Genomic DNA, 13,397 nt, shown 5'->3' with positions numbered 1-13,397 from the left:
ACTTTTATGAAATCCAATCAGTTTGGACTGGAATGATTGTTTTGTGTTGGTTAATCGCAGTTCAATGATCCTGTGCCCCTAAAGACGGCGGCCACAAACACCCGCTCTGTTCTTGCTCAGTCAAGGATTGTTCTGTTGATAGAGCTTCATTAGGACTGTTGAAGGTGTATGTTGGTGGGATTCAATAAGCTGCCTCGTCTCTTTATTCTTCTCAGAGCTGCCTAGTTAAGCATGGCTAGTACTAAAACAAGGACTTCAAAGTGTTAGTTAAACTATTCAGGTGGTCAAGCCAAGGTCCTGATAAACACACACACACACCAAAGACAATGGGAATATTATTATGGAAATGAAATTTGATTTAGTTATTTAAAATGTAATGTTTTTCTCATTTTCTCTAATTATGATGTCTTGACTCAATTCGGTATATGTACAGTGTATAAACATATTTGTGTGAATACACATTTAACCATATTGGTACTTGTTTTGACATGCTTAATATGAGCACAAACATAATATACAACATGTACAAGTTTGTTTCCCTTAAACACACAGCCGCACACATTTTTATATTTTGCTGAACATGATCAGACATTTGAGCCAGAGAAAAGGAAAAAAGAGAGCTTTCTCTGAATTCTGGCAGTTGAACACAAGCTTTTTGCTTGTGTTTTTGCTTGGTCTCTTGGGTATGGCCATCAAAACATTTCATGGATTCGTTCCCATGGCGACACCAAATATCCAAAGTTAATTCATGTCAGTGCAATGGAAAAACAAGAAATAAACAATGTACTTCATAGTTTCTGTCAAGTGTTGAAAGAGTAGCTCAGCCAGCATTCTAACTGAAACTAAACAATAAATAACTGGATATAAGCTGATTTATAATCAACATTTTACTTTTTTTTTCTCCGCCATCTTATATTTAATGAATCTCTCTCTGTTTTTTTTTTTTCGTCTGAACAGAATGAACAAAGCCGATCGAAGTATTTTTCTAGCTCTGGCGACACCATAGATCCATTACCCAACTCCACCGCAACAAAAAGAGCTGTCCTTCAGAAGATGTAAGTTCTTATATAGCTTATGATGACTTATCCTAATCTTCATGTAACATTTCCTCATTCTTCCAGTGCCAGGCAGGCTAACGTCCAACCCCGACAACGCCAAGATAAACAAGAGTCCATATCTGACCAATTGCAAGTGGATGAAGCACAAAAGGGTTCTTCCGAAACATGTCATCCTGTCCTCGTTTTGTTCACTGATGAGTCATTGGAGGAAGGGAAAGTTGTGTTGTCGTCTAAATTAAGGAACGATAAAGAGGTCACTGAACCGCATCTTGATGCTACCGGTCCGAAGAGACGACCACGAACCCCAAGCAGCTCAGGAGAGGATGTTGACCGCCAAAAGACAAAAAGATTGCGTCTTGGAGACCCTGCAGCATTGAGCGATTCCAACAAGCTCTCTCCAGACGTTTGCAGTCCCCAGCCTGAGATTTCACAGACTAACCAAAGCGGGCTGGCCACAAGTCTGAGAGGCCTATCTGTCAAGCCTGTATCCTCTGGCTCTTCTATTAGTTCCAGATTGGCCGCCAGAGAGGGAAGGAAGGGGGGCGAGCCCAGAACATCCCGATTACGCCGGCTCAAGAAGTCCTGAGGGGCGCAGCGGCATAGAACGAGAGAGGATATCTGACGCCACCACGATGGATGTTACAGTGCACACTTCTACCGTAATGCTGTCTGTCAGCGGCGGTTGCTCAAGAGTTCACCACACACAGTCTTTACAGTATTTCTCTTTGCCTTCAAAGTAAAAAACTCAATAGCTTATATTAGATTACCAAGTACCTCTCAAATATTTGGCTTCATTAGTAACAGCTTAAAAGCGACTCACGCGAACAATAACTTTGCTTTTGGTTACAGAACGTGTTGTAGTTTGCGTTTTCCGCGTAAGATTTGTATTTCAGACTAACGGGAGCCTCCGAGCACACTGTGGCTTCAAGCCCAAATCTCTGGCTCCATCCGTCTGAAATCTCCACTCTTCCAGCTTCAGCTGAGCACATGATTGATTTCACTGTGTTTTCACATACACCACGCTCCTTAAGCGATCAGGGGTTTTCACCGTTGGAGCCGACTGCCGTCTCCCTGCGGTTATTATTTGTAAATGTGTTATTGCTTTTCATAACAGCTAAAAGTCTGCTGTGGGATGACTGACAACGTTATGGAACGCTGTAGTGCAGCTCGTGGCCGAAATTTGGCTAATCAGGGGTGCAGTCGACATTGATGTAGTGCGTGATGGCAGGATAAATATATGTATGGACATAAATTCGAGTCGTATTCTCATGCTTACAAATCACTTGATGTTTATGCCTTTAGTATAATAGATTTGTGTCATACAAATTGTATCAGAATATACAAACATTGTGCTGTAATAATGCCTTAACATTACAGTCGAAATGCTTCTGGTTTAGAGTTAGAACAAATTTTAGAGTAATTTTACTGTATATTTTGATTTCTGTAATGCTATTCGAATCATTAAATTCTTAAACAAACAATATTCCCGTTGAGATGCTTGTGAACTAAATGTCCAAGAAATCCTAAAAACTGAAATCGTCACTGTTCATGCAGTCTGCCATTGGAGATTAACATTAAGTAAATTCAAGCTTAGTCACAACAGATATTTTATTGTGTTATTGTGATGTACATCAGAGGGTAATGAATGATGAATGATTGAAAAAAAAAGTAGGCTGGGAACTTCTATTTATCAGTTATTGATTATATTTTGAGATCCGTTGGGTTTAAATTGACATTTTGAGTAAACATTGCAAGGTAAAAAAAAAAAAAAATTAAATTAAGAGCACAAATACGTTTTTTTTTTCTTTTTTACTAACCCATTCAACTAACTTTCTTATGCTTAACACAATGGGAAAATCTAGAAGCTGTGTTATTCAGCCATTTTGTTGCACTTGCAATGTGTCATTTTTGAAGCTTGAAAGCATCAATCGCCATTCAAAGCACCATACATTTATCATCTAATTGACTTGTGCTTTATCTTTAGTGTACAGAAGCTTTATGAAGCCTTTGTGTGAGAAACAGACATAAGCTTAAGTTGTTTTTCACTGGTTATGAGTCTGTTTTTCACTGGAGTCTGATTAATAAATCATTCAGAGATGTTTTATAAAATCTCTGAAAAGATCCCACTCAAAAGAATATATCTATCACAAATTGGACTTGTTATTTCACTCGTGTCAAGGAGTGCTAGAGTGGATTTCAAGATCGTACGGAGCATTTTTACAATGCACCTTGAAACCTCCATTTATAGTGCTTGAAAAACAGCAACCCAATTCCTCAAAATGTCATCTTTTGCGTACAAAAAAAAAAGAAAGTATGTAAAAAACATGAGAATGAGTAAATGATGATAAAATTGACATGCTTGATGACTGAAAAACATTGGGAAACCCCTTTAATTTGCTCATCACCAGAAGCTTTGCCATTTGCCCTGCAGTTATTGTTCTGAATACCTCATTTATCACGTGGGGAGGGTTTGTCAGTCACAGCGTCAGTCTTCACATGGTACCGAGTACAATCTGCACAGCTATTCCATTTAAACGCAGCGTGCGCCTCACGTAATAGTACGTCAATGCAAGAATAGAGCACAAATCGAAAAACAAACATTTCATTTTCCTTTTATACAAAATGTTTAATAAATATAACATTCAAAAATATTGCCAGGAACAAACTAAAAAAAGAAACAAAGACAAATTTACAATAAGGTCAAATATGAACATTGAATATTGCCATGATCTCATAGAATTTACAAATGTGATAAGCATGTCGGTTTGGTGTTTTAGAGAGCCTTAATATAAAAGAACTACGAAAAGAAAACTACATGTGCACAGCAATAGAAATGGACTCCTGAAAGCAAGGCAGTCATCTACAGTGTTTCCATTGGCCCCCTACTGTTCAAGTATTCACAGCCTAGCTTATGACAAACTGCAAACCGAAGCTGAGGAGAAATGATTTGTGTGAATCAGGTTTACCAACAAGCAACTAAAAGACTCGTGTTCCCTTTTATTTTTTATGTTTTTAATGATTTTTTTTTTTCTTTTTCATCCGTGGCAAGCAATGTGTCTGCCAACAAGTCTCCAAACAAAAAGCAGCCATGATGATGACATTACCTGCATTGAGCAAGTACGAGTTGGCAAAATACAAATATTGAAATATCTGACAATGTATAAAAGAAAAAACAAAACAAAAAAACATCGCAGGCACACAAACGCCCGTCTTGCTTCTTAAAAAATAGACTGCTTTAGTTCCTCTTTGAAATTTTGGTATGTGAAACATTAAACAAATGTCGTCCGAACAAAGCTATAGGCTGACAAAGCTATCGAAACCTTCAAAACTAGACAGGACATATAAATAAAAAGGAATGATATTTTAAGGCTCTTGATTATTAAGTTAATAAATCAAATATACACAGTGATTAATTAAAAAAAATATACATATCTACACTAAATTGACAATTCTTCATATTGGCAGCAAAATGCTGACCGACCTATCCCGCCCAAAGAAAGGAAAAAATAAATAATTTTTTTGCTCTTTTTCTTTTTCATTTTATACTCATTTCCGACAATTGCTGTGGTGCGTAGCTGTGAAGGCACTTTCAGTTCAGAACTAGAAATAAAACCAACTAGAGAGTTTCCACACAGCCGCTGGATAAGGAAGAAACAACTACTTTAGCTGTGAGAGCATTGTCATTATGAACGAAAATAACACTTAAAACTCTTTGCAAACACTATGCAAACTTTTCAGACTCATTGAGATACTCAAACGTATCCACAAAAATATAGACATTTTGAAATGTGTATGTTTTCTTTTTTTTACTTTTTTTCTTCTCTCTTTTACAAAGGAAAACACTGGAAGTGAAACGCAGCATTTGGGTTTTCTAGCCATCCACAGCAACTATCAATTGCCAGTGTGAAGCCAGCTTGTCGAAACTTAAATTAACACAGGATTCTAGGCAAATAACAGCCTTGGAGTCCAGAACACGACTCGACAGTTTTGAGAAGCACAACCCTCCCCCCCCCCGAGACCCTGCCAAGTGACCGGTAAGTGCAACAGCAACAGGGGTTCGGTCGCAAGGCAACACAGCTGCCTGCTATACGATATACTCCATCCTGTTTAAGCTTTGTGCCGTCTCCAAGTCTCTGTTGTCCTGTTTGTTAGTCCAATTTGGGTTTTTGTTGGGCGTGCGCTCCTCCCTCTCCACCAGCGTGTATGCCGGCTGCTTAGTGAAGCGCGCTTTCTGCAGGTGTTTGTCCATCTCCTCTTCCTCCACCTCAGAGTTATGCGTCCTAATTTTGGCAATGATGGAGTTCTTCCCCTCGTAGTCTTTTATGGCCACGCCGTGGGCCGCATGTTTCTCGATGGGGTTTTTGATTTGGTTGAGCTGCTCGCGCACATTATTGGTGGTATTGTCCTCGGTTGCTGAGGTAGTTGTGTTGCCGTGGGCGTTCTGTTTCCGTCGACGGTGAATGCACCACATGAAGGCCGAGGCCAAGGCAAGGATCCAGAGCACGATGAAGATGGAGCTGAGCAGCGGAACCAGGTAGTCTGGCGAAGAAGAAGAACCAGAGGGACAGTTAGCTGGTGTTCAGGAGAATGACTAACCTTTTTAAAATTTAGTTTTAAGAAATGCATTCATGTAGGTTTCTTTTGTGTTTAATGAAAATCTAATTTAATGCCAAAAAATGTCAAGTGGTGTAACCATTAATGCCCAAAGTATACAAGGGTCCACATAACGCAAATTTCGGCACCTGAATAGTACGTGCACTGTCCAATTTCGCCTCGAAAACGAAACTAAATAGACGGAAACACAACATACTGGAGACTGCAAATACGACAGACGCCCACATTGACGAGAGATAGATGCAAACTTTAGTTTAACATAATACAAAGATGTTTTCATCAGCCATAACTTATGGAGAAATATAGCAGACGCTGGACAAAAATGAAACTTTCTTTTAACGACCGCCTGCATTGATTCAAGCACGCAATCAAATGTACTTTCTCCCAAGTCCTCATTGACCTGTTCCAACATTACAATGGAAACTGCTGGAAGAGCTGTTGCACGTTTTATTCATATTTACTCCTGAACATTTGTGCTTTGGAAATTGGAAAATCTTGGAGTTATACAGAAGTGATGTAGGGAAAAAATAATCCACACATCAAAAATTTTCCTGTTTTGGACAAGACATTCCCTGTTTATACCGGGTCCCCTGGCCCAATCTACAGAGGCTGGCACACATGTTTTAAAGGTTTCTTAAGTGAGGAAGAGGCTAAGCAGCTTGGCAGAAACATCGGACGCCATTTTTGATGAACAGCATGCATAAAGAGGGCCCTGATGTCTATTTGTAGTTCCATCCAACTGGCAGAGCTGATGTAACATTCCATGGCTTCAATGACTTAAAGCTTCTTTTGACAGTTAAACATTGCTCAAGCAAGACAGTTCAACACGACTGGCCTCGACTGTGGAAACCTTAATACTTTGATTTTCGACTACTTTCAGTAAGGATGCACCCAATGTCCAGTATGATGGATAGATGCTTACCAGGTTTGGGGCTTTGTGTCTGGTGAACCCGTACACCAGTGATGGCTCTGATGATGGTGCTGTTCCCATTTTGCTTGCTCACCAAGTCAATGATTTGAACCGTAATGTCTTTAATAGGACTCCTGTCCAACCTGGCCTCTTCGGTGGACTGCACAAAAAAAAGACTATCATAAAAATGTTCTTTTCAACAAATTCTGCCTACCTTAAAATAATTGGTGGTGGGGGAAGGGAGTCAGTGGGGTACAAAATAATTCTGGACCATACTGACTTTCAATGTATGGACAATAGAAAAAAAGATTTTTCAAAATATCTTCTTTTGTGTTCAAGAGTAGAAAGAAATCAAACAGGTTTGAGTAAACTATTCCTTTAAATAAGGGGTGTCCACCTTCCTGACAAGTTTAGTTGCAATCTTAATTAAAACTGAACTAGCAAGGTCATCCAGAAAACTAGAAATTTGGGTTAGAGCTAAAAGTGGACCTCCAAAAGCATCTTTAAATGTAATGTTATATCCATACTTACGATGCTAACGTGAATCTCGTTGCTAGCTGTAGAAGATGGCTCACAGGTGATGGACACAGCATACTCTGCCGTGAGGTTCTTCAGCAGGTACCAGTGCCTCAGCTCATTACATACATGTTCCACACTCAAGCCCTGTCCGAATAGAAGGATCAAGTATGAGTTTGTTCATATTTAAACCCATTCCATATGCATTCCCAAATCTGCTCCTCAGTCTTTAGGTTAGTTTCCCATAGCAAAGCAGACATTGAGGGCAAGGCGAAAAGACCAGAATGAAAGATTTAGTCGGTTGGGAGAAAGTAAAAAAAGAGACAAAGATGGTAAAGTTTTTCCCTTATCAAATATGAATCCTATACACTCCTCCCTTGTTTCTGTAGCACATTAGAATAAGAACTGTGTTTTGTTTTTATGCCTGTGGCTGTCATGTGTTGCACTCAGTTGTCTCTCGTTCAGCAATTCAGTGGGCAGCCACCAGCGGTGTTTCTCAAACTCTGTTCTCATACAATGACCGCCTAAGTATTAAACCGTTACGGAATATTAGCTCAGGAATGCCTTGGTTCGGAAAGGGATACTGAGCCAGGGCTTATTGTTCAAGATGATGTATTTCTTGCGCTTTTTCATCTAAAGAAAAAGCGTTTGGATATGACAACAAAGCTTGAGAGAATCCAACTAGCCTGGAAAACTTCACCCATGAGGAACGTTGTATCCTAGATGAAGAGAACCTGATATTTCAAGCCCCACTGCACTCTCGGTTCTCCACCGAATTAGAGAAGGGTGGAGGAGACGTTTGGAAAAGGGGGAAAACGGCTCAAAAGCTCATAATTCAATGGCTCTCTGGAAGTATAACTCACTTGAGGCATGTTCTCCTTGTTAAAGGTGAACGTGATGTTGGCACAGCTGTCGTCTTGGTAAGAGAAGCTGGCGTGGCATTTGGAGGGTGGAGAGGGCGCAGGGGGCCAGCACTCTCCCAGACTAGAGCAGGGTTTGACGAAGCAGAGCTCTTCCTTGATGGGAACACATGATTGACCAGCAGGACACTCACCTCTGGTCTTTCCTGCCCGACATGACTTTGGCCCACACCACATCTAAATAATACAAAACAAAAAAAGAGTCAAACAATATGCATTTTGATGGCATAATTATATTACTAATCGCATGAAGAACATGCTGAAGTGGCAGCTAAGTTACCATGGTGCAATGAATCCTTCCATTTTGACATTGGCAAAGGTTGCAGTTTTCCTCCCATTTGGCGCCATCAGCAGTTACTTGACCATTAGCAATACAGGGTCTCCCAATGACTGTGAACGACATCAACAGAGGATTATGACATGGCAAGAAAAGGGGTTGTTTGATCTTTTTGAGTAAAAAGAGTCTTTTTGAGTCATAATCGTGCAAAGTCAAAATTTGACCTTTTTTTGACAACTTAATAGTGTTTTAAAGTTATTGGTGTGGAAATTAAGGACTTTGGGGGCGTTACGTCTTGGATTTATTTATTTTTCCAAGAAGGAATTATGGTCTCCCGAGGGGACAGGTGAGGTTCTGTTGCTAGTTTGCACAAGCTTTAATGACTCTCACCTTCTTGACACTCTGGTCCTGTTCTTCCAGGTGGGCAAACACAGCGGTAACCATTGATTTCATCAATGCAGGTAGAGCCAAATGCACAAGGAGAAGACTGACACTCATTTATATCTGAAGGAATGAAGAGAATCTGTTAGAATCACACTCCGAAGGTCCTAAAAGCATTCAAATAGCAACAGGTACAGTCTTGTTTTCCAAGAAAAATGTATTGATTTACCAGTAACACTTAGTTAATGTATTAACTAACATGAACTAGCAATCCATTTGTTACTGTATTTGTTAATCATTGTTAACGTTAGTTAATAAAAATACAGCTGTTCATGATATTTCACAGTGCATTAACTAATGTTTACAAGATTTTAGTAAAGTATTAATAAATGTTGAAATTAACCTAAACAAAGATTAATAAATGTTGTATACGTGCAGTTCATTATTAGTTCATGTTAACTAACGAACCTTATTGTGACGTGTTACCATTAGGGCTGGGTATTGACACAAATTTCACAATTCGATTCGATTTCGATTCACAAGCTTGCAATTCGATTTGATTCAATATTGATTATTTTGGATATCAGTTACAATAAATGGCAAATTTTCTCAAGGAAATCAAATCTCTGAACTAATGCTGTAAACTATGGGAGTCTAGTAGCCTAATAGGCTTCATTAGCCTAATATGTAGGTAATAATGAACTGTTTTGTAGCTATACAAACACTTAAATTACACTTTTATTTATTTTTATAGTAAGAAGATTATATGAAATATAAACATTTAAATGGTGGCTGTCATAAAAACTTGCCAGATTTATTTTTAAATATGCATTAAATATTGAAGAACATTAAGATTATAATGCACATGTAATATGGTGTATATATTTAGCAAAATGCTCCTCTCTAGAGTTATTTTTTCTAGCTGACTAACGAATTTATGTGGGTTTTCTGAGGTAAATATGACGATACATGACATTGATTACAAGCTGTTTAACTGACGTCTTTCCTCGGTTGAAACGCTGATTGAGCGAATCAATGTGACATGATATGGATTTCAATAAGTTGTACTCTATCTTTTAACACTTTCAGATGCTTATTCATGTTTATTTCGCGCTGCAACTGGTATAATTAAGGCGGACGAGAGATCAGTGCTGCTGCTTCTCTTGAGCTGCGCCAGAGCGATCTCACGCCACAGCGCCAAAACGTTATTTATGTTTTTAAATTTTCAAAGAAAATTGACATAATTTGAAAATTGAGACTTTGTTTCGTATCAATAGTAACAAAGGACAAAGATTATTGCGATTTTTTTTGGATGCGTGCAGCCGCGATACAATGTTCCATTCATTCAAATGAAACAGGATGACTAATCGATTAATCGACTAATCGAGAATCGATTAATATCGAGAAATCGATATTTATTACCCAGCCCTAGTTACCATATAATAAGCAAGTCTGCTAGCGATCTTAAAGGCTTGTTTTCTAAGAATATCTTGAATCAAAATGAGTTTTGAGAAAATTCAATTGTCTTGCAGTCTTGCATAAGAGATAAATATACATCATTAAGTGAGAATTTTGGAGAAAGTTCATTAAGTATGACTAAACACCCCATCCTGATGGACCATATCATCTTGAGCGAAGCTGACAGTAAAGTCATGAGCTCATTTGCATGTTTGGATGCATCAAACAGTAAAGTCTAAGGTATGTCCTGTGCAGGCAGATGAAAGCTTTTCCCTGAAGGAAAACGAGCTCTGTAATCAGTGCTGGATAAGCAGGCTGATTGGCTTTCGGTCACTCAGAGTAAGTTTTTCCCGGGGGACCGTGAACATCAGCGCTGCAGAATGCAAGGACGGTGCTCGCTGTGTCATTGGCATTCTGAACCAGAGGGCCAGCTAATTGGGTGGCTAGACTGCATTTCGCTCCAGCTCTGTTTGTTTTTGAACAGATGTGTTGCACATTAACAGAGGTGACAGCCAAGAGGTTCAGACGTCATCATCTAACACTCACTTATGCGACAGTCTGGCCCGGCGAAACCCGGAGCACACTCGCAACGGTACCAGTTTTCACCGTCCACACACGTCCCGGTGTTGTAGCTGTGGAGAGAGAAAGACTGAGGGTCAGGCACAGTTCAATTCAGTCACCATTACAGCACTATAAAAATTAGCACTCGTCAAGCGCCAAAGGGGAGCCAAAGCTGGCATATTGACGTGTTGGTCCACGGTTTGAGTTTGGTCGACTGAAGTTAACATGCAAACTGTCTACTAATAAAAACATAGTAAATTTGGCAGGTGTTTAACCAAAAATACATTTTTGACCCTGATTCCAAATGACAGAAATTCTGTTTTGATGGGATTTGTTATTGTGATTCCTGACAGCTCAGAATCTTGCTCAGACAAAATGTCAAAAGCACAATAGGCCGCCAGCTTAACGCACCCTTGGAATGACAGAAGCTATGGGAGTGCCTGTTTCCCAGCACAGAGAGAGTGTGAGAAAGTGCGGCACAGCTGTACGGGCCTGTTTACAGCGGCAGGCTGTGTGTAAATGTTTTGCCAGGACTTACCATGGGTGTGGGTTGCAGTCGTTGGTATCTGAAAAAGAGAGAGAGAGTTTGTTTCACTTCACACCCATGTGAGCACATAAGAACGAACACAACAGAAAACATGTCAGAGCTTGTGTCGGTGTGTGCGCGTGCGTCTGCGTGTTCGCGTGGGCGTCCAGCTTGGCAGACTCGCTGATTGCTCGGTTACTAACTGACTCGCTGTCTCCAGCTTTTCTTCTCTCTTCATTTTTTAGGACTCCAGATTTCTCTGTTCTCACAGAGCGAGAGGTGTACAACAATACATGAGAAAGGCACATCAAGGGGGGAAAAAGAGAGAGAGAGAGAAGGTGGTGGGCTTGAGGAAGGGGGGGACATCTGTCTCCACTTTCCCTCATTTAAATTTTTTCCTTCATAGCTGGCAGCAGTTGACAATGTCCACCCAGGGTGAGGTGGGTTTCGAGAAAGAGAATGGAAAAGAGCGAGCAAGACAAAGCCAGGAAAATGGATCCTTGCTTTATTTGCAGACCAAATGAGGGTTGAAAAATGCACTTTTACGAGTAAAATGACTCCCTCTACCACTTTAAATCTATCTAGTAAGTTAACGCACTACTCACTCTCGGTGCAGGTGGATCCTTCCCAGCCTTCCTTGCAGACGCAGTTGAAGGAGTCGCCGTTGACCACACAGGTGCCTCCGTTCTCACATGGGTTGGGCAGACAGCTGCTGTTGTTGGCTGCAGAGGAACCACAAGAGAGGTCAGAACCCTTTGAACTGAACAGATCAACACGACTGCAACCACAACAAGACTGCCACACTTAAAACAGACCCGCTACATCTTGAAGTATTACCAAGTATAACATTTCCCAAGGCTCGTTCCAACTGAATTTCCCATCAAAGAATTGGAGCCGACCGTACGCCAGATATGATATTTTCTGCATCGAGCAAAATTGTGCAAAAAAAAAATTCGCCAAAAAGTTTTTTTTTTACAGACCGTGCTATTTGAAGCAAATTACTGCCAACACATTGATAGAAATAGAGTGAGAGTTCATTTTTAAGCTAGAATGATCAGATAAAGTTTTTCCCTCATATTTTGCAGCTTAACTTTGTCTTGGGTTGGATTTTAAACAGTAAATTTATTCCTGAATATTCAGGGGGTTTTCAATGGAAGCTTATTTCCGCCATAGAATGATAAATAAAAAAGGTAATTGCGACTTTTTAACTCACAATTCTGACTTTATTTCTCACAATTGCGAGATGTAAAGTCAGAATTGCGAAATATAGAGTCGCAATTTCATGATATAAAGTCGCAATTGCGAGATATAAAGTCATAATTGCGTGATATAAAGTCGCAATTGCGTGTTATAAAGTCAGAATAGCAAAATATAAAGTCAGAATTGTGTGATTTAAAGTCGCAATTGCGAGATTTAAAGTCAGAATTGTATGATATAAAGTCAGAAATGTGAGATTTAAACTATTCTGAGGGGGAAAAAAGCTAGTCTTATATCTCACAATTCTGAGAAAAGATGTCAGAATTTTGACACATAAACTCGCAATTATGTGTTACAAAGTCAGAATCTGAGATGTAAACTCGCAATTGTGAGAAAAAAAGTTAGAACTGTGGGATAAAAAGTCGCACTTCTGTCTTTTTTTCTCAGAATTATGACTTTACATCACGCAATTCTGTTTTTATATCTTGCAATTCTTACTTTATAACACACAATTGCGTGATAAAAATCGCAAATATTTTTTTTTATTTAGTGACTGAAACAAGCTTCCATATTTTTCAAACTGAGAGGGCAATGAAGAAAGAATCTGAGGAAAAAAAAGTGAAGAAAAAAGTTTTAAAAGATAGAATTATTGTATATATTTTTATTATACATTTAAATTATATTTTAGATTATTTTATAATTTACATAATCATTACAATTCTTGGTTTATGCTGCTTTTTAAAGATTAGTAGAAAAGTATGGATCCATCATTGCACCAGTATTTATTTTGCAGAAATACAATATAAAGACTATCACATTCTAAGGGAGAGAAAGAAAGTGAATGAGCATCACTTAAACTGACCAATGTTACATGTGGCACCATCCCAGCCAGGTGGGCACCTGCATTTGAAGATGTCCCCTTCATCATGGCATGTACCTCCATTGTTGCATGTGGCTTCGTCACATTGGCTATCACCTG

At 39.3% G+C, this 13,397-nt stretch overlaps 2 protein-coding genes across 2 annotated transcripts in view; one reads left to right on the top strand and one right to left on the bottom strand.

Annotated features, from left to right (window-relative positions):
- Positions 1–2,609, top strand: part of slx4ip (SLX4 interacting protein) — a 44,145-nt gene extending 41,536 nt beyond the window's left edge. The window contains exons 7-8 of the mRNA XM_039653273.2: positions 958–1,055; positions 1,122–2,609. Of these exons, the coding sequence (XP_039509207.2) occupies positions 958–1,055; positions 1,122–1,644 (621 nt within the window). The 3' untranslated portion in view covers positions 1,645–2,609. The remainder of the gene's footprint in view (positions 1–957; positions 1,056–1,121) is intronic.
- Positions 2,610–3,654: 1,045 nt separating this feature from the next.
- Positions 3,655–13,397, bottom strand: part of jag1b (jagged canonical Notch ligand 1b) — a 33,536-nt gene continuing 23,793 nt past the window's right edge. Inside the window, exons 17-26 of the mRNA XM_039653271.2 lie at positions 13,281–13,394; positions 11,827–11,943; positions 11,234–11,261; positions 10,681–10,766; positions 8,686–8,799; positions 8,299–8,408; positions 7,962–8,195; positions 7,114–7,245; positions 6,595–6,742; positions 3,655–5,597 (exon numbers count right to left, since the gene is read on the bottom strand). Coding sequence (XP_039509205.2) covers positions 5,143–5,597; positions 6,595–6,742; positions 7,114–7,245; positions 7,962–8,195; positions 8,299–8,408; positions 8,686–8,799; positions 10,681–10,766; positions 11,234–11,261; positions 11,827–11,943; positions 13,281–13,394 — 1,538 coding nt within the window. The 3' untranslated portion in view covers positions 3,655–5,142. The remainder of the gene's footprint in view (positions 5,598–6,594; positions 6,743–7,113; positions 7,246–7,961; positions 8,196–8,298; positions 8,409–8,685; positions 8,800–10,680; positions 10,767–11,233; positions 11,262–11,826; positions 11,944–13,280; positions 13,395–13,397) is intronic.

Source organism: Pimephales promelas, chromosome 11 (assembly GCF_988280905.1).
Source record: "Pimephales promelas chromosome 11, fPimPro1.hap1.1, whole genome shotgun sequence".
Taxonomy (NCBI): domain Eukaryota; kingdom Metazoa; phylum Chordata; class Actinopteri; order Cypriniformes; family Leuciscidae; genus Pimephales; species Pimephales promelas.
The sequence above is the reverse complement of the archived record's forward strand: the minus strand, read 5'-3'. Positions and strand labels throughout refer to the sequence as shown.